At 50.5% G+C, this 21,790-nt stretch overlaps 1 protein-coding gene across 6 annotated transcripts in view; it reads right to left on the reverse strand.

Moving 5' to 3' along the window:
- Window positions 1–21,790, reverse strand: part of LOC128688623 (maltase-glucoamylase) — a 157,563-nt gene that overhangs the window by 97,846 nt on the left and 37,927 nt on the right. For all 6 annotated transcript variants that reach the window (XM_070084448.1, XM_053776534.2, XM_053776532.2 and 3 more), the window contains 2 exons: window positions 20,798–20,883; window positions 12,737–12,786 (listed from right to left, as the gene is read on the reverse strand). In XM_070084448.1, coding sequence (XP_069940549.1) covers window positions 12,737–12,786; window positions 20,798–20,883 — 136 coding nt within the window. The remainder of the gene's footprint in view (window positions 1–12,736; window positions 12,787–20,797; window positions 20,884–21,790) is intronic.

Here is a 21,790-nt window from a genome sequence, read left to right on the forward strand (position 1 = left end):
TCACCTGACTGACGCACCCCCCGGAGTTACCGGCGATGCTCCCCCCGAAGTTCCATTTATGACGCTACCCCGGGCCACCGGGACTGACTACTCCCCGAGCTTCACCTGACTGACGCTACCCCGGGCTTCACCACGATGCTACCCCGGGAGCTTCACCTGGACTGTTTAGGAGTCCAGGGCGACGCTACTCCCGGAGCCCCCGAACGGGGCTCCCCCCCGGGTTCCCCTGGAGTTTACCCGGAGCTTTCCGACGACGCTACTCCCGGAGCTTAACCTGACTGACGTACCCCGGGCACCGGGACGCGCCCCCCGGAGCCACCGGACCCCCCTCTCCCGAGCTTCACCTGACGACGCTACCCCCGGGCTTCACCAACGACGCTCTCCCGGAGCCACCGGACTGTCCCCCCCGGGCCACCTGCCCGACGCTCCCCCCGAGCTTCCCCTACTGACGCCCCCCCCGGGAGCTTCACCGGACGAGCCCCCCCCGGGGAGTTTCCCCTGACGCGCTCCCCGGGAGCTTCCCCTGACTACGCCCCCCGGAGCTTCACCTGACTGACGCTACTCCCGGGCCCCTGACGCGCCCCCCGGGTTCACCGGGACGACGCTACCCCGGGCTTCCCTGACGACGCTCCCCCGGAGCTTCACCGACTGTCTCCCCCGGAGTTTCACCTGACTGCGCACCCCCGGGGCCCCCGGACTGCGCTACTCCCGGGCTTCACCGGACTGACGCTACTCCCGGAGTTTCACATGGACTGACGCACCCCGGGCTTCACCGGGACTGACGCCCCCGGAGCCACCTGACTGACGCTCCCCCCGGGCTTCACCGGGACTGACGCCTCCCGGGCCACCTGAGACGCTACCCCGGGCTTCCCCGGGACTAGCCCCCCGGGAGCTTCACCTGACTGATGCTACCCCCGGCTTCACCTGACTGCGTTTCCCCCCGGGCCCCCGGGACTGCCCCACCCCCCGGGCCACGGACGACGCTACCCCCGGAGTTTCACCGTCGCTCCCCCCCGGTTCACCGGGACGCGCTACCCCCCGGGCTTCACCTGACTGACGCTCCCCGGGCCACCTGACGACGCATCCCCAGAGCTTACCTGGACTGCGCTACCCCCGAGCTTCACCTGGACTGACGCTATTTCCCGGAGCTTCACCGGGACTGACGCCCCCCGGAGCTTCACCTGACACCTCCCCCGGGAGCTTCACCTGACTGACGCTACCCCGGGCTTCACCTGACTGACGCTCCCCCGGGCTTCACCTGACTGACGCTAGGGCCACCTGACTGCCTTTTCCCCGGAGCTTTACCTGACGCGCTACTCCCGGGCTTCACCGGGACTGACGCTACCCCCGGGCCACCTGACGACGCTACCCCCGGAGCTTCACCTGACGCCCCACCCCCGGAGCTTCACCTGGACTGACGCTCCCCCCGAGCCATGATGACGCACCCCGAAGTTCCCCCACGACGCCTCCCGGCTTCCCCCTGACGACGCCCCCGGGAGCTTCACCTGACTGCGCTACTCCCCGAGCTTCACCGGGACTGACGCTACTCCCGGCACCGGGACACGCACCCCGGAGCTTCACCTGGACTGACGCCCCCCGGGCTTCACCGGCCCGACCCCTCCCCCCGAGCTTCACCTGACTGACGCACTCCCGGCTTCCCGGACAACCTCCCCCCGGGTTTCACCGGACTGACGCTACCCCGGAGCCACCGGGACTGACCTCCCCCCGGAGCTTCACCTGACTGACGCTTTCCCCGGGCTTCACCTGACGACGCCCCCCGGAGCCACCGCCCGTTTCCCTGAGTTTCACCTGACTGATGCCCCGGAGTCCCCGGGACTGACCTTCCCGGTTCACCGGACTGCCTACCCCCGGTTTCCCCTGACTGACGCTACCCCGGGCTTCACCTGACGACGCTACCCCCGGGTTCACCGACCGCCTCCCGGAGCTTCACCGGACTGCCACCCCGAGTTTCACCGACTGACCCCCTTTGGAGCCACCTGACTGCCTCCCCGGGCTCACCTGACGACGCCCCCCCGGGAGCCACCGGGATCCCCACCCCGGGCTTCCCCTGATGACCCCTTCCCGAATTCACCGACGACGCTACCCCGGGAGCTTCACCTGACTGACGCTCCCCAGGAGCTTCACCGGGACGACGCCCCCGGGCTTCACCTGACGACGCTCCCCCCGGAGCTTCACCGGGACTGACGCCCCCGAGCCACCTGACTGACGCTACCCCGGAGTTCACCTGACTGACGCTACCCCGGGTTTTACCGGGACTGACGCTTTTCCCCCGAGTTCACCGGGACGCGCTACCCCCGGCTTCACCGGACGACGCTACCCCGGGCCCGACGACGCTACCCCCCGGGCCACCGACTGACGCTACCCCCGAGCTTAAAGGCTGACGCTTCCCCGGAGCTTCAATGGACTGATGCTACCCCCGGAGCTTCACCGGGACGATGCTACCCCGGGAGCCACCGGACGTTTACCCCGGAGTTCACCACGATGCTACCCCGAGCCCCACCTGACTGCGCTACCCCGGCCCACCTGACTGACCCCACCCCGGGAGTTTCCCCTGACGACGCTACCCCCGGGCTTCACCGGGACGGCGCTACCCCCCGGGCTTCACCTGACACGCTCCCCGGGAGTTCACCTGACTGCGCACCCCGACTTCACCGGACACGCTATCCCGGAGCCACCGGGACGACGCTACCCGAGCTTCCCTGACTGACGCTACCCCCGGAGCTTCACCTGACGACGCTACCCCGAGCTTCCCTGACGACCCCCCCCCCGGGAGCCACCTGACCGCACCCCGAAGTTTCACCTGACACGCACCCCAGGAGCTTCACCTGCCCGACGCTACCCCGGAGCACCGGGACTCCACCCCGGGGCTTCACCTGACTGATCCCCCAGCTTCACCTGAGACGCTACCCCCGGGCCCCTGCTGACGTACCCCCGGTTTCCCCCAAACCCGACCCCCCCAGCCCCCTGATCGCCCCCGGCTTCACCTGACTGACGCTACCCCGGGCTTCCCTGCCCGACGCACCCCCGGGTTCACCGGGACGACGCTACCCCGGTTTCCCTGACGACGCACCCCAGAGTTTCACCTGACTGACGCTACCCCGAGCTTCACCGGGACTACGCTCTCCCGGGCCCCCTGACTGACCTACCCCGGGAGCTTCACCGGGGACGACGCCCCCGGAGCCCCGGGACACCCCCCGAGCTTCACCGGGACGACGCTACCCCGGACCCCCGACGACGCTACCCCGGTTTCCCCCGGACTGACGCTCCCCGGGGCTTCACCGCCCGCCCTACCCCGGGCTCCCCCCCGACGCTACCCCCGAGCCCCCGGGACTGACGCTCCCCCGGGCTTCACCTGACTGACGCTACTCCCGGGGTTCACTTGACGACGCTCCCCGGGCCACCTGACTGATTCCCCCGGAGTTCACCGACTGAGCACCCCGGGGAGTTTCCCCGGGACTGCGCCCCCCCGGGAGCTTCACCTGACTGACGCTACTCCCGGGTTCCCTGACTGACGCACCCGGAGCTTCACCGGACTGATGTACCCCGAGCCCCCTGACGATGCCCTTCCCGGGCCACCGGGACTGACGTTCCCCCGGAGCTTACCGGACTGACGCTACCCCGGGTTCACCGGGACGGGCGCTCTCCCCGGGCCACCTGACGACGCACCCCGGGCCCCCACCCACCCCCGGAGCCACCTGCCCCACGCACTCCCGGAGCTTCACCTGCCCGCACTACCCCCGGGCCACCTGGACGCTCCCCCGGGCCACCGGGACCGCACCCCGGAGCTTCACCGATGACGTTCCCCCGGGCTCACCGGGATCCCTCCCCGGGCTTCACCCCCCGACGCTCCCCGGGTTCACCTGATGCCCTACCCCGGGCCCCCGGGCGCGCTACCCCCGGAGTTTTACCCGACCTCCCCCCGTAGCTTCACCTGACGCCCCCCCCGGAGCTTCACCTGGACGCTACCCCCGGGCTTCACCTGACTGACGCTACCCCCGGAGTTTCACCTGACTGACGCTCCCCCCAGAGCTTCACCTGACTGACGCTACCCCGGAGCCACCGACTGTTTACCCCCGGCTTCCCCCGGACTGATGCTCCCCCCGGAGCCACCTTGACTGACGCCCCCCGGAGCCCCCTGACTACGCTACCCCGAGCCACCTGACGACGCATCCCCCGGTTTCACCGGGACTGACGCTACTCCCGGGCCACCTGACTGCCTCCCCGGGCTTCACCTGACGCCTACCCCGGGCTTCACCGACGTTTCCCCCGAGTTCACCGCTAGTTGCCCGGGCCCCCGGGCCGATGCCCCCCGGAGCCACCGGGACTGATGCTATCCCGGGCTTCACCGACGACGCTCCCCGGGCCCCGACTGATGCTACCCCGGAGCCACCTGACTGATGCTACCCCGGCCATCCTGACGCCTACCCCCGGAGCCACCTGACTGATGCTACTCCCGGGCTTCACCTAAACGCGCCCCCGGGTTTCACCGACTGACGCACCCCGGAGCTTCGCCGGGACTGACGCTCCCGAGTTCACCGCCCGACCCCACCCCGGGCTTCCCCGGGACGACGCACCCCCGGAGCTTGCCTGACTGACGCACCCCCGGGAGTTTCACCTGACACGCCTCCCCGGGCCACCGGGACTGAGCTACTCCCGGGCTTCCCCGGACAACCACCCCCCGGAAGTTGAAAAATTTTGGGGCCCTTAAAGTTATGAAACACCAAACCTGTACGGGCTATAATATAAGAGGTATTCAAGTTTGATCAGAGAAAGAGAGGATAATTCCTATTCCTACGATTAAAAACTCCTTGATTACTTCGTCAAGAAAGGTTAAAGGGCTTTCAGCCTTTGAATATATAGACAGTACAGTATTACCATTAACCTTAAGGAACATGTTATAGCACACACACACACATACACACACACACACACACACACACACACACACACACACACACACACACACACATCATATTGAGGACATCTAAGGTGCACGTCACCCAAATAACCGCTGCAACATACGGACGCCTAGAAACCTGGGAACAGCATCTGGACATGAAGGAGTCATTTACGACACTATCATGCCCATGTTGCACTATGCAGCACCAGTATGGAACCCACACCCGGTCAGTTACCTCAAACACTATTAGAATCTAATAATTTATACCTTCACATTCGACAAATTATTTATGATTTTTTGAGATCTTTCTAGCTAGACTGAGTGTACTCGAGTACTCTAGAAGATGTTTGGAAGGGCCAGTCTGGCTGCACTCTCAACACTGCAAGAGGCATCAATGTAAACTTGTAAAAGGATTTCATGAACAACCTATATTACTCCATTTATTCTACATGACTAATCTATCAGAATAGTCCTTGATCTACAATACTCTATTCTCATTATATATTCTCTATTTGTCTTTCTCTTATATTTTCACCGATTTGCATTATCGTTAACAGACCCATTTATTGGTATAATGTACACCAAAGTAACTTCATTCACGTCGTCCATAATACTTCCCTCCAATATGTCGTCAAATGCTCTCATCTCCTCCTGCTATATTCCACATTCACTTCCAACTCTTAATCAGCTTTCTAAATTCCTTCAACATCTGCAGGTTTTAAACTTACCATTGTGAGGAATTTTGAATTCCCGTTATCAAAATATTCTAGAGAAAGTGCAGCAGCTTTTTCATTCCTGTCTTGAGATGAATATGTGACAAAGAGACTTGTGTAACTGTTATTCCTCTTATTCCCGAGTGAGAGGCGAGAGGTGACATTTCCCATCAAAGAGTTCCAAGAGTGCCAAGTGTCCTGTGAATTCATTAATTGTGCACCAACAATGTAAGAGCTTGAGACCTATTGAGCTTTCAGACAAAATAGGCAAATATATTTCCATGTACATTTAATATTATATTCCGATAGTTATTTTAGTCGCTAAAACGGAAATAAGAACATAAGAACATAAGAAAGGAGGAACACTGCAGGAGGCCTGTTGGCCCATACTAGGCAGGTCCTTTACAATTCATCCCACTAACAAAACATTTGCCCAACCCAATTTTCAATGCCACCCAAGAAATAAGCTCTGATGTGCAAGTCCCACTCAAATCCAACCCCTCCCACTCGTGTACTTATCCAACCTAAATTTGAAACTACCCAAAGTCCTAGCCTCAATAACCCAACTAGGTAGGCTGTTCCACTAATCTACTACCCTATTTCCAAACCAATACTTTCCTATGTCCTTTCTAAATCTAAACTTATCTAATTTAAATCCATTACTGCGGGTTCGCTCTTGGAGAGATATCCTCAAGACCTTATTTATATCCCCTTTATTTATACCCATCTTCCACTTATACACTTCGATCATGTCTCCCCTCATTCTTCGTCTAACAAGTGAATGTAATTTAAGAGTCTTCAATCTTTCTTCATAAGGAACATTTCTAATGCTATGTATTAATTTAGTCATCCTACGCTGAATGTTTTCTAACGAATTTATGTCCATTCTGTAATATGGAGACCAGAACTGAGCTGCATAATCTAGGTGAGGCCTTACTAATGATGTATAAAGCTGCTTTACAGCGTTATATATTTTGTATTTAGCTACATGGTTAGGTAGGATGCTCTTACGCTACACTTTATGATGCCAGAATTGAGGTTCTCATTCTCTGCCCCACTCGGCAACACCACCGCTTGTTCGCTTATTTACAAGTTCAGGTACTTGCTTGGTAAACTGTCCACGATGGAAATAAATGGTATAAAATACCGACACAATGGAAATATAAACACAAATGCAGTATAATGTGATCCTTTATTGACAACGTTTCACCCACGCAGTGGGCTTTTTCAAGTCACACACGGATCTGATCCGTGTGTGACTTGAAAAAGCCCACTGCGTGGGTGAAACGTTGTCAATAAAGGATCACATTATACTGCTTTTGTGTTTATATTTCCTAAACTGTCCACGCCTGGGCAACCTGAGGAGCAGCCTCCTTCTGCCCACATTCACTCTCTTGTTCTTCAGTCTAAATTTATACGAGCAACAGCGCTCACCACTAGTGAGGCAAAAACCTCTCTCCTCCCAGCGTCGGAAATTGTGTTCTCCTCCACTCTTTTTGTGATTTATGTAAACCTTGCGGTAGAGTATGATCTCGTTAGTGATTAGAGACATACTTCTTGTTCTCTGAAGCTCTGTTACCAAAGACATTTTTAGAAATAGTGATTTTTTTTAACATACTGTGGTAGTGTTTGGTAAGACACTCGATATAATTCAGGTCAGCGTCGAACTTTCAACCTAACTTTTTCAGACTGGTATCTGCGCATTGTCGTAGTAGAGATTTGGAAGTTGCTGAACTCTCAGTAATTTGAGAGTTATGCATTTTTTTTTGTTGGAGGACATAGAGAATGTCTCCAGTTAGATTAGTTTTCGTTTCTCTCTCTTTTTCTTGCCTGCTGTTGCACTGTTACGACTACTTTCTTCCGCTTGTTGCTGTTTGGCGGTCTAGGTGCTCCATTATTTTTAAGCAAGCTTACTTTGAAACCTGTCTGATGTTCGAATTAGTTTAAAGGACTTATTGCTTTTTGTCATTCCCATTCTATGTTGTCTTCCACACACTAATCACATAAAATTATTCTCGTACTATTGGGTACTCTTACATATGTGCCTAAGGGGACAGTTAAGCGTTAATTACTGTACGGATATAAGAGACAAAAAGTATATACTAATATTATTTAGGATCAGTTTATACACTGGAGTGTGTGTAGGACATTAGGATTCGATGTTTATTATAAACATTTCCATAGATATTATTTGGATAATTAGAGTTCTCAGACTTTTTTGTAGGAAGCCTGACAAGTTAGTGGCGTTTTCCTTGAGCAGACATAGGCCCATTTATTGCGTGTTGTAATAGTTACTCTGGGTCTTCAAGTTAAGCAGATTCTAGAATCATTCAACAGTGGATTTTCTGGACCTAAGCCAGAATCCACACTGTAAGTGCAGACTATCACACGGGGGCTAAATGTTGTCAAAGGTACCGAGTGTAAGTGGTAATGATATGACAATAGGACCCCACGACAGTGCTTATCAGTAAATAAGACTTAATATGATTGGCATCTTGTTTTGATGCCATCAGAAGCCCAAGACACCAAAGGACCCCAGCCCCAGGTATATTCACACTTGAGGAGTAGGTAAAGTCCTTAGTCCTTATCTTGTTCATCAAATAGACTGCATTCTGTTATTTGTGCAAGGCATTTAGAGACTTCAAATATAATAGTTGGCACTAGTGTGCCAGCGTCATTAAGCTCCGGAGCCTATCAAAGTGTCTTATCAACGTGTCATATGTTCACCCTTTGTGTCAAGCCCTATTCATTCAGTGTACATGAGCAATGAATCATTTATCCTGGTAATAAACCCAGGAACCAGGCGGCACCAAGGACCCATCCTAGTAGGTGTAAGTGTCCATTGTGCATGTGAATTACAATCCACTGTCGAGGAAATGTTCACGAATGTTTAAGTGTTGAGGGGAGGCTGTTAATCTTCGGGTGGAAGAATGGTACTATTAAACAGTCATTGAAGTAGTTATATCCAAAACGGACAGAATCCCGGTAAGAAGCAACCACTGGCGTGTGCTGCTGCTGCTGCTGCAACGACTACTATTACTACTACTACTACTACACACACACACACACACACTAGCATCTATTGACACATTCAAATGTGATAGCGTGCAAGAGGCAACTGCTGGAGTGCAGCGTTATATATAGCGGTGTTTACCAACATGGGTGTGTGATCGACATCATGCCTAACCCTTCTAGGGTAGGGTAGGTGCCTGAGCCCGAGCCTTTAGCTCATAAGATTGTCATTCCCATTTGCCCCCTTGGGGCGGGGATGGCGGACCAGAGAGGCCTAGCTTGTGGCTAGGCCTGGGGACAGTTGGTCCCAAAGATGAGGAGGTACTTGTGCCTCCTCCCATGGGAGACTTAGGTCTCAGACACTCCCTAAAGAGGGAGCCAAGGCCGGGCCACCACTTGGAAAAGGCCCGGACCGGGAGAATACCGGCGAATCTTTAATAATAATAATAATAACATGGGTGTGAATGTAGTAGCTGCTGGACTCACGGCAGACCACGGCGGCAGCAGCCACACTCGACTTACCGATCGTAGTATATTAGATTTATCTTTTAAGATATCCTGCGCTACAACTAAGAGTATTGCCACACTGAACAAATCGATAACGTGAGACGAGAGGAACCAACTTAATATAGTCACCAAAAGCACTAAACTGTAGTGGTCATTCAACAGCTTAATTATTACCTATATGGGGAAGCACTAAACTTGTAGGGTTCGTACAGAATCTGGAGAATGAGAGACAATAGGTTTCACCCAAGTGGAGAATTGGTCCAATTCCCTGAAATGAACTGAATCCCTTGAAGGGATTCAGCGGTGAGGAAAGGAAAGATGACAGATTGAAACTAAACAGACTTCTTCATCTTCCCTCCACACACACACACATACACACATCAACAATAGGTCAAGTATCCATCGACAAGTGCTTTTGATAACTAGTAACTACTACTACACAGACACAGAGTTATGGAGGGAAACGAAATGGGAAAAGGAGAGGGAGAGGTAGCTTATTATTCATGGGCTTCATGGGGGAGAAGATAAGACCTATGATGAAAGAAGACTGAGAACATCATTGCAGTAGCAGGAGAGAGCATGAACCAACTGACAAATTTTCAGACTTGGGTAGTACTCGAAGGAAAAGAACTACCTAATCAAACTGACATTCAAGACAGAAATGGTATGAAACAAGAACCTGCAGAGGAAACCATAGTTAAAGGATTTCCCAAAATACCAGTGAGTGTACCTCAACCGTGACAGAATGCAAAAAGAACAGGAATAACTGAGAGAGTAAGGTGCCAGAGGCAGAAACACCAAACAGGTATTGACAGAGAGGAGTGTAACTTCAGGGGGAACAACAAACACAGCCATCCACAGAATCACTCATAGCATCCCCTCAACCCCTATCAACCCACACCAACCAAACAACCAGAAACAAACCACACTCCACACCCAAAGTCCCCCCTCAGCACTAATACTACCACAACACTAGCCCACCATAACATCCAGTCCTGTCTACCACACCCTCAGCCTGCACCAACCCATTCCATCCCCCTGAATACAGTTCTGGAAAGGAAGCTGAAGGTATGGTACACCAACACAGATGGAACAACAAATAGGAGGAGTGGCAGGAAAGAATTACCGAGGCATCCCCGGACATCATAACACTCACAGACAAAACTTACAGGGGTAATAAATGCGATCGTCCCACCTAGATGTCAGATCCTGAGGAAAGGTGGGGTGAACAGAGGGGGAGGAGTTGCACTGCTTATCAGAAACCAATGGAGTTTTGAGGATATGGGAGGACTAGTCAGAGGTGAAGTGGATAACTACATTGGAACACTTCTAAGCAGGGGTCTAAAACTGTTGATAGAAGTGATGTACAACCCACCACTGAACAGCAGAAGACCAAGACAAGAATATGATAACAGTAACAGAATGATGGTGACCACACTAGCCGAGAAGGCCAGAAGAGCCCACATAATCTGAAGCTACATGGGAGACTGGACACATGGAGAGCAAAGATGCTGGAGGTGGTGCTGGAAAGCGTCATGTACCAACATATTAGGGACACAACCAGAGAAAGAGGAGACGATGAACCAGAAAAGTTGGACCTTGTATTCACTTTCAACAGTTCAGACATAGGGAAAATCACAGAAAACGCCCCTCGGCGCTAACGATCACATGGTCCTGAGTTTCGAATAGCGTTAACAATGAAGAGTGAGACAGCACGAGAAGGACAGGAGAAACCAAACTTCAGAAAAGGAAACTACGTATGTATGAGGCAATTCCTGCATGAGGTGCAGTAGTTAAGAGAGCTAGAGGGGCAGACAGTAAACGTAATGATGGAACATGTGACTGCAAAGTGCAGGGAGGCAGTGCAGAAGTTCGTGCCCAGGGACAACAGAAACAATGGTTTACCTGGAGATGTGAAGAGGCCAAAGCCAAGTGCGCTAGAATATGGAAAAAAGTACAGAAGGCAAAGGACCTTCCTTACCCATGCATGAATATACATGGACAAGGAAAGAGGCCCAAAGGCAATACGAGAATGACATAGCATCAAAGGCTAAATCTGACCCAAAGTTGTTATACAGCCACATCAGGAGGAAAACAACAGTCAAGGACCAGGTAATCAGCATGAGGAAGGAAGGAGGGGAGCTCATAGGGAGCAACCAGGAAGTATATGAGGAACTCAGCTCAAGATTCAGGAAGGTATTCACAATGGAGACAGAGATGCTTCCAACAAACCGAGGGAGTAGAGTGCACAAGCAAGTGCTGGACACACTGCAAACGTGAAGAAACTCCTAGGTGAATTAGATACCTCGAGGGTGGTGAGCCCAGATAACATCTCTCCGTGGGTCCTGAGAGAGAGGGAACAGATGCACAATGTGTGCCACTTAAAATAACCTTCAATAAATGTACTGAAAAAAAAGGCAACTGCCTGAGGTGTAGAAGACAGTAAACATAACCAATTTTTTAAGAAAGGAGACAGACAGGCTACACTAAACTACAGACCTGTGTCACTGACATGTATAGTATGTAAAATAATGGAGAAGATTATCAGGAGAAGAGTGGTGGAGCACCAAGAAAGGAATGGACTCATACATGACAACCAGCATGGCTTCAGGGAAGGGAAATTCTGCATCACAAACCTACTGGAGTTGTAGGATAAGGTAACAGAAGACATGAAAGAGAGGGATGGGTAGAGTGCATCTTCTTGGACAATAAGAAGGCTTTTTATACAGTACCACACAAGAGATTAGTTGAAAAGCTTGAGGAGCAGGCAGAAATAACAGGGAAAGTACTTCAATGGATCAGGAATACCTGAGAGGAAGAAAACAACGTGTTGGTACGTGACGAGGTGTCAGAGTGGGTGCATATGTCGAGTGGGGTCCCACAAGGTCAGTCCTGGGTCCGGTGCTGTTTCTAATATATGTGAATGATATGCCAGAAGGGATAGATTCAGAAGTATCCCTTTTTGCAGATGATGTGAAGTAAATGAGAAAAGTACAAATGGACTAGGATAAGGAGATTTAGACATGCTGCAAGCCTGGTCCGACAAATGGCTCCTGGAGTTTAACCCCAGCAAGTGTAGTGTCATAAAGTTTGGGGAAGGATAAAGAAGACCACAGACGAAGTACAGCCTAGGTTAAAGGTGCAGAACTCACTCATGGAAAAGGATCTTGGGAGTATCATACTAAGCACATCCCCTGAGGGGCACATCAACCAAATAACTGCTGCAGGATGTGGGCGACTGGCAAACCTAAAAATAGAGTTTCGATATCTAAGTAAGGAGTCATTGAAGACACTGTACACTGTGTACGTCAGGCCCATATTGGAGTATGCAGAACCATTATGGAGCCCACACCTGGTCAAGCACATCATGAAATTAGAGAAAATACAATGGTTTGCAGCAAAACTAGTCCCAGTTCCTCCCTGGAGTGTGACCCACCAGCTCCTCCCTGGAGTGTGACCCACCAGCTCCTCCCTGGAATGTGACCCACCAGCTCCTCTCTGGAGTGTGACCAGCTCCTCCCTGGAGTGTGACCTACCAGCTCCTCCCTGAAGTATGACCCGCCAAATCCATGTATGTACTTACTTGTGAGTACGTGACCTTCGCCGTGAAGTACTCGCCCGAGTCTACAGGATCTGGGGAACATGTAAGGAACATCCTGAGTGGAACAACAATAATAATGACGCAGCAAACATGAAAAGTTTAGATAAAAAATGACTGAGAAAGAAATACTGATGATGGTAAAGATAGTGAGAAGCCAAGAAAATTAAGAACAAATATGAGATTAAAAATAACATTTACTCATTCATTTGTACTCATCTATTTGTGGTTGCAGGAGTCGATTCACAGCTCCTGGCCCCGCCTCTTCGCTGGTCACTACTAGGTCCACTCTCTCCCTGCTGCATGAGTTTTGTCGTATCTCTTCTTATAGCTATGTATGCATCCTGCCTCCACCACATCACTCTCTATATTGTTCCACTTCCTGACATCTCTAAGGCTGAAGAAATACTTCCTCACAGAACATACCAATTACCTCCAGGACTAGGCTTGCTGCAAACCTTTGTACTTCCTCTAATTTTCTGACGTGCTTGATCAGTTGTGGGTTCCATACTGGTGCTGCATACTCCAATATGGGCCTGACGTACACGGTGTACAGAGTCTAGATTGATTCCTTACTCAGGTGTCGAAACGCTATTCTTTGGTTTGCCAAACGTCCAAACGCTGCAACAGTTATTTGGCTAATGTGTGCCTTAGGAGATGAATTCAGTATTATACTCACCCCTAGATCCTTTTCCTTGAGTGAGGTTTGCAGTCTTTCGCTCCCTAGCCTGTACTCTGTCTACGGTGTTCTTTCACCTTCCCAATCTCCATAACTTTGCATTTGGTGGGGTTAAACTCCAGGAGCTAGTTGTTGGACCAGGCTTACAGCCTCTCCAGATCCCTTTGTACTCCAGCCTGATACTCATCAACTTGAATTCTCCGCATTAGCTTCATATTGTCTGCAAACAGGGACACCTCTGAATCTATCCCTTCCATCATGTCATTCACGTTTACCAGAAACAGCAACGGCCCTAAGACTGACCCTTGTAGAACTCCGCTCATCACAGGCACGTACTCTGACACGTACCATCACTCGTTGTTTCCTTCCTGTCAGGTATTCTCTGATCCATTGCAATGCCTTTCATGTTATTCTTGCCTGCTCCTCCAGCTTTTGCACTATTCTCTTGTGCGGATCTGTGTCGAAAGCCTTTTTGCATTCTAAGAAAATACAATCTACCTACCCCTCTCTCTCCTGTCTTCTGTCACCTTACCGTAAAACTCCAGTAGGTTAGTGATGCAGGATTTCCCCTCTCTGATACCGTGCTGGTTATCGTGTATAAACTCATTCCTTTCTAGGTTCTCCACCAGTCTTTTCCTGATAAGTTTCTCCATAACTGCATACTATGCATGTCAGTGACATTATTTTGTAGTTCAATGCCACCTGTGTCTCCTTTCTTAAAGATTGGGACAACATTTATCGTCATCCACACCTCAGGTAGTTGCCCTGTGTCGATAGATGTGCTGAAGATTGTTGTTTGTGGTACACATAGCGCCTCTGCTTTCTCTCTCAGGACCCACAGAGATGTCCGGTCCCACCGCCTTTGAGGTATCTAACTCACTAAGCAGCTTCTTCGCCTCCTCCTCTGCTGTATGTAGTGTGTCTAGCACCTGCTGGTGTACCCTTCCATCCCGGTTTGCTGGAGTCCTTTCTGTCTACACTGAAAGCACTTGAATCTCGTGTTGAGCTAGCTCTTCACATATTTCTTTGTCATTTCTTGTGATCTCCCCTCCTTCCTTCTTCAGACTGATTACCTGATCCTTGACTGTTGTTTTCCTCTTGATGTGGCTGTACAATGGTGTTGAGAGGGTTCCGTGGAAATATGATGGTTGGAGATAAACACACTTGTTAAGTTGTACACTTATATTAGCAGAGTGTGAGAGGGGAGCCCAGCCTGCCTTGTTGCCTGTGTAGGTTTATCCGTGGACTGAGAAAGGGACAACGTGTCTGAGGCTCACATGTTACATCACGTGATGTCACCCATGCTAGCCACTAAGTCCAGCAAGGGGTCTTCTATATAAAACATATGGATGGTACTGTGATACTCAGATAAGCTATACAACATATGTAGGGGCTCGGCAACTATGCTGACAACGGCTTTGGGTCAGATTTGGTAGCTAAGCCTCCCTGCTTATCTATGCATATTCATTTCTGGCTCTTCGGCTAACCTCCTTATATTCCGGACTTCGTTTTTCTTCTATAATTTTTTCATTCTCTAGCACACTTAGTTTTGGCCTCTCTACACCTTAGGGTGAACCAAAGGTTTATTTTTGTCTTCCCATTGTTTCTGTTGCCCTTGGGTACAAATCTCTCCTCTGCCTCCTTGCATTTTTTTGGTTATGTATTCCATTATTTCGTTTACTGATTTTCCCACCAGTTCTCTTTCCCATTGTACCTCATGCAGGAAATTCCTCATGCCTGTGTAGTCTGGCTTCTCCCAACATACTTGTGCTGCTTCACTCTCCACTTTTAACACTACTATGTATTTGAAGCTCAGGACCACTTGATCACTAGCTCAGAGGGGCTTTTCATATGTGATGTCCTCAAAGTCTGAACTACTCAAGGTGAATATAAGGTCCAGCCTTGCCGGTTCATCTTCTCTCTATTTGGTAGTCTAACATGCTGATGCATGAGGGTTTGTAGTACCACTTCCATCATCTCATCATCTTAGCTCTCCAGTTTTTCCCAGTCACTCTCCTTGTGATTGAAATCACCCAAACTAGTAACTTTGCCCTAACCATATGGGCCCTTCTGGCCACCTCAGATAATGTGTCCACCATTACTCTGTTACCCTCATCATATTCTTGTCTTGGCCTCCTGCTGTTCTGTGGCAGGGTTGTACATCACTGTAATCACCACCTTGGGAACCCCACTCTGAAGTGTTCCTACTATGTAGTTCCTTGCTTCTTTTCTGTTCATTCCTTTCATTTCCTCAAATCTCCACTGGTTATTAATGAGCATTGCAATTCCCCTCTCCTTTCTGCAGGATCTGATATCCAGATGGAAAGATCGCATCTGTTACGAGTGCTATGACGTCTGGGGGATGCCTCCATGATTCTTTTGTGCCACTTCTCACATTTGTTATTCAGTCTGCATTATGTGTGTGTGTGTACTCACCTATTTGTGGTTATAGCCGGGAGTCACAGCTCCTGGCTATGTGTGTACTCACCTATTTGTACACACCTATTTGTGGTTGCAGGGGACGAGTCATAGCTCCTGGCCCCGCCTCTTCACTGATCGCTACTAGGGCCTCTCTCTCCCGGATCTAAGCGCTTCGGCGTACCTCTTCTTAAGGCTGTGTGTGCGTGTGTGTGTGAATCGCACATCTCAGAATACTGACTTCTCATAAGCCACCCATCAATGGTTTAATTATACAATACGGGTTCGATCCTCCGACAGGTACCAGTGTTGTTATTGATTAAATGCCACTTGTTTGTGACTACAATAATATTTACACTGCTTGTGAGGCTAATACACCAAACGGGGAGTAGAATCAAATTAGCTCTGAGGCAACCACACCATCGTATGTCTTAGCAACTTAAAGCAAGCCTAGTTCGCTAGGCTAAAGATGTTTGTAGAATCGTATGCTCCTGTGGGTTAGAGCGTCGTGAATTTTCACTCACCATGAGGCGGGCTAAAACAACACAGGTTCGAATCCTCGACTAGTCGCAGTGTTGTTATTCATTAAATGCCACTTGTTCGTGGCTACAATACTACATATATATATATATATATATATATATATATATATATATATATATATATATATATATATATATATATGAACATTTGAAGTCCGAAAAGGCTAACAGATGCGCTCAGGTAAATTGCTGAAATATGAAACAGTAGCTTTACTCTTCATAGTAAACAATAATTCTGATTTACGACCTGTTGTGGAGGATATCCTCGCCCATTCACACCACACTATGAATGGAAAGCAATTCACTGGTAGGCGGAGTGCTTGCTCGGTGTAAACAGACTAACGTCTCCAATGGTGATGGGATGGCACTGTCAATACCGGAAACCTATATTGAATCTTGCAAACTTTGGATTTTGCACTTTAAAAAAATACTTACAGATTATTGTTTGTTTTTCGTTTATCGCTTATGAGTTCTCTACCACACTTCTGTAAATCTTTATAAAATGTAAAACAGCTGAGATGTCAATTTAAGTTTTGAAGAATGAGACACTAATGGAACACATGGGAATCTTTATTGAAGAAACGTTTCGCCACACAGTGACTTCATCAGTCCAATACAGATCAGAAGGGTGTAAGGAGAGGAGGAGTTTGAGGTAATCAGTCCCTCAGCCTGGAGTCGATATGTTCAGTCCATCAATCTTGTAGAAAGTACAGTACAGGGCCGTAGATGTGGCTTATATACTGTAGTCAGGTGAGGCGAAGCAGGAGAAGGCGGGGTCATAGTGGTACCATCCACTAGTCGAAGTAGGTCTTCGTCCAAAGGTTGGACAAGGTTGAAGAATTCCTTGTAGTCGCCTTCTCCTGCTTCGCCTCACCTGACTACAGTATATAAGCCACGTCTACGGCCCTGTACTGTACTTTCTACAAGATTGATGGACTGAACATATCGACTCCAGGCTGAGGGACTGATTACCTCAAACTCCTGCTCTCCTTACACCCTTCTGATCAGTATTGGACTGATGAAGCCACTGGGCTGGCGAGAATGTTCTCTCATTAAAGTTTCTCAAATGTTGCACAATTTTCACATTCTTCAACTTGGTTTTCTAAACAATTTTCATCAAAAAGTCTTGAAATTTAAGAATATCCGCTTGAGATGTTGTCTTCATTATAAGACTTGATGTTATGGTCGCCTGAAAATATTTCCACTCCATTATGATTTAGACACGTTGTACCTTACTTCAAGCTGCTCGTTGGTGACAGTGGCCATCCCCAGTGTTGGTGACAGTAGCCATCCCCAGTGTTGGTGACAGTAGCCACCCCCAGTGTTGGTGACAGTAGCCACCCCCAGTGTTGGTGACAGTAGCCATCCCCAATGTTGGTGACAGTAGCCATCCCCAGTGTTGGTGACAGTAGCCATCCCCAGTGTTGGTGACAGTAGCCATCCCCAGTGTTGGTGACAGTGGCCATCCCCAGTGTTGGTGACAGTAGCCACCCCCAGTGTTGGTGACAGTAGCCACCCCCAGTGTTGGTGACAGTAGCCACCCCCAGTGTTGGTGACAGTAGCCACCCCCAGTGTTGGTGACAGTAGCCACCCCCAGTGTTGTTGACAGTAGCCACCCCCAGTGTTGGTGACAGTAGCCATCCCCAATGTTGGTGACAGTAGCCATCCCCAGTGTTGGTGACAGTAGCCACCCCCAGTGTTGGTGACAGTAGCCATCCCCAGTGTTGGTGACAGTAGCCATCCCCAATGTTGGTGACAGTGGCCATCCCCAGTGTTGGTGACAGTAGCCATCCCCAGTGTTGGTGACAGTAGCCATCCCCAGTGTTGGTGACAGTTCCCATCCCCAGTGTTGGTGACAGTAGCCATCCCCAGTGTTGGTGACAGTTCCCATCCCCAGTGTTGGTGACAGTAGCCATCCCCAGTGTTGGTGACAGTAGCCATCCCCAGTGTTGATGACAGTAGCCACCCCCAGTGTTGGTGACAGTAGCCATCCCCAGTGTTGGTGTCAGTGGCCATCCCCAGTGTTGTTGACAGTGGCCTTCCCCAGTGTTGGTGACAGTAGCCATTACCAGTGTTGGTGACAGTAGCCATCCCCAGTGTTAGTGACAGTGGCCATCCCCAGTGTTGGTGAGAGTGGCCATCCCCAGTGTTGGTGACAGTGGCCATCCCCAGTGTTGGTACCAGTGTTCGTGACAATGACTATCCCCAGTGTTGGTGCCAGTGTTGGTGACAGTGGCTATCCCCAGTGTTGGTGCCAGTGTTGGTGACAGTGGCCATCCCCAGTGTTGGTGACAGTGGCCATCCCCAGCGTTGGTGCCAGTGTTGGTGACAATGACTATCCCCAGTGTTGGTGCCAGTGATGGTGACAGTGGCCATCCCAAGTGTTGGTGCCAATATTGGTGACAGTGGCTATCCCCAGTGTTGGTGCCAGTGTTGGTGACAGTGGCTATCCTCAGTGTTGGTGCCAGTGTTGGTGACAGTGGCCATCCCCAGTGTTGGTGCCAGTGTTGGTGACAGTGGCTATCCCCAGTGTTGGTGCCAGTGTTGGTGACAGTGACTATCCCCAGTGTTGGTTCCAGTGATGGTGACAGTGGCCATCCCCAGTGTTGGTGCCAGTGTTGGTGACAGTGGCTATCCCCAGTGTTGGTGACAATGACTCTCCCCAGTGTTGGTGCCAGTGATGGTGACAGTGGCCATCCCAAGTGTTGGTGCCAGTGTTGGTGACAGTGGCTATCCCCAGTGTTGGTGCCAGTGTTGGTGACAATGACTCTCCCCAGTGTTGGTGCCAGTGATGGTGACAGTGGCCATCCCAAGTGTTGGTGCCAGTGTTGGTGACAGTGGCTATCCCCAGTGTTGGTGCCAGTGTTGGTTCCAGTGATGGTGACAGTGGCCATCCTCAGTGTTGGTGCCAGTGTTGGTGACGGTGGCTATCCTCAGTGTTATTGCCAGTGTTGGTGACAGTGGCCATCCCCAGTGTTGGTGCCAGTGTTGGTGATAGTGGCCATCCCCAGTGTTGGTGCCAGTGACCATCCCCAGTGTTGGTGCCAGTGTTGGTGACAGTGGCTATCCCCAGTGTTGGTGCCAGTGTTGGTGACAGTGGCTATTCCCACTGTTGGTGCCAGTGTTGGTGACAGTGGCCATCCCCGGTGTTGGTGCCAGTGTTGGTGACAGTGGCTCTCCCCACTGTTGGTGCCAGTGTTGGTGACAGTTCCTATCCCCACTGTTGGTGCCAGTGTTGGTGACAGTGGCTATCCCCAATGTTGGTGCCAGTGTTGGTGACAGTGGCCATCCCCAGTGTTAGTGCCAGTGTTGGTGACTGGCTATCCTCAGTGTTGATAGTGCCAGTGTTGGTGCCAGTGACCATCCCCAGTTGTTGGTGCCAGTGTTGGTGACAGTGGCTCTCCCCCAGTGTTGGTGACAGTGACTATCCCCAGTGTTGGTTCCAGTGATGTGACAGTGGCCATCCCCAGTGTTGGTGCCAGTGTTGGTGACAGTGATCCCCAGTGTTGGTGACAATGATCTCCCCAGTGTTGGTGCCAGTGTTGGTGACAGTGGCCATCCCAAGTGTTGGTGCCAGTGTTGGTGACAGTGGCTATCCCCAGTGTTGGTGCCAGTGTTGGTGACAATGACTCTCCCCAGTGTTGGTGCCAGTGATGGTGACAGTGGCCATCCCAAGTGTTGGTGCCAGTGTTGGTGACGGTGGCTATCCCCAGTGTTTGTGCTATCCCCAGGTGCCAGTGTTGGTGACTGGCTATCCCCAGTGTTGGTGCCAGTGTGGTGGTGACTGGCAGTATCCCCAGTGTTGGTGCCAGTGTTGGTGACAGTGGCCATCCCCAGTGTTGGTGCCAGTGCCAGTGTTGGTGCCAGTGTGCTATCCCCATGTTGGTGCCAGTGATGTGACAGTGATCCCAGTGCCAGTGTTGGTGACAGAGAGGGTTGGTGCCAGTGTTGGTGACACTCCCCACTGTTGGTGCCAGTGAGCTACTGTTGGTGCCAGTCAGTGGCCCAATGTTGGTGCCAGTGTTGGTGACAGTTCCCCAGTGTTAGTGTATGATAATGCAAAAAAGTTGAAGCTTAAGCAGAACACATACTGTGCGCCTTCGGGAGTTGGTCGTTATTAAGCCTTGTATACTGACTAAATTGTGAGATTTTTAACGACAAACAGAACCCCTTGAGCACCAAGTCTCTCCCCGCCGTCCTCCCCAGTCTCCTAAAAAGCCCAACATGCGTGATGGAATATGACTGGGAAAAACTCGTATTGAGGTAAGAAAACTAGCTATCATATAAAGTAGCAACACACTGCAAGACTATATTATTTTGATTAAAAAATCCTCTCTAGAGAAAACAAAATACACAACATATAAAAAGTATAAACAGACGAGAAAGAGAGAGAGAGAGAAGACTCACCCACAGCCTCTCCATCATCCCAGTAGAAGGTGCCAGAGGCTCTACCCTCCCAGTCTGGAGCGACGATCAGACCCAGAGGTTCTTTCCTGTCGAAGGCAAGAAATCAAGCATTTAGAAGGTATTAGATACAGGAGAGATTCATGTAAAGATAAAGTTAATAGCTGTGTTATAATCAAATTTACTGAGAAAATCTCCAAGCAGAAAGAAATATGAGAGTCGCAATGGTAGTGGTGAAAGTATACCAAGGTAAAATACCCAGCGAATTTACTCCTACCTCATCTCCCACAACATACTCAACCCCTGTCAGTTTGGGTTCAGGTCAAATAAAAATACGAATGATGCTATTATACACATGCTCGAACAAATATACACTTTTTTTTTTTTTTTTTTTTTTATTCGCCGGTATTCTCCCGGCCCGGGTCTTTTCCAAGTAGTGGTGACCCGGCCTTGGCTCCCTATCTGGGGAGTGTCTCGAGACTTAAGTCTCCCATGGGAGGAGGTACAAGTACCTCCTCATCTTTGGGACCAAGTGTCCCCAGGCCTAGCCACATTCCCCGCCCTCATGGGGCTCGTAGGGAGAAGCTAGGCCTCTTACAAATATACACTGCACTTGAGAAAAAAGAAGTCCCATTGGGGATCTTCATTGATTTACGTAAAGCTTTTGGTACAGTTGACCATGATTTGTTGCACATACAATTATCACACTATGGTATAAGAGGGCACTCCCTCAACTACCTAAAGTCATACCTTAGCAACAGAAGCCAATATGTGTACACAAATGGAGAAAACTCTTCCACACAACCAATTACAGTTGGATTCCCACAGGGAAGTGTCCTTGGCCATCTTCTCTTTCTCATTTACATAAATGACTTACCAAATGTATCGCATCTACTCAAACCCACACTATTTGCAGATGACACTACATACGTCTTCTCTCACCCGAGCCCAGTCACGCTAGCCAATACTGTAAATACCGAATTACAGAAAATATCT

This window comes from Cherax quadricarinatus, chromosome 13 (assembly GCF_038502225.1).
Source record: "Cherax quadricarinatus isolate ZL_2023a chromosome 13, ASM3850222v1, whole genome shotgun sequence".
NCBI classification, from domain to species: domain Eukaryota; kingdom Metazoa; phylum Arthropoda; class Malacostraca; order Decapoda; family Parastacidae; genus Cherax; species Cherax quadricarinatus.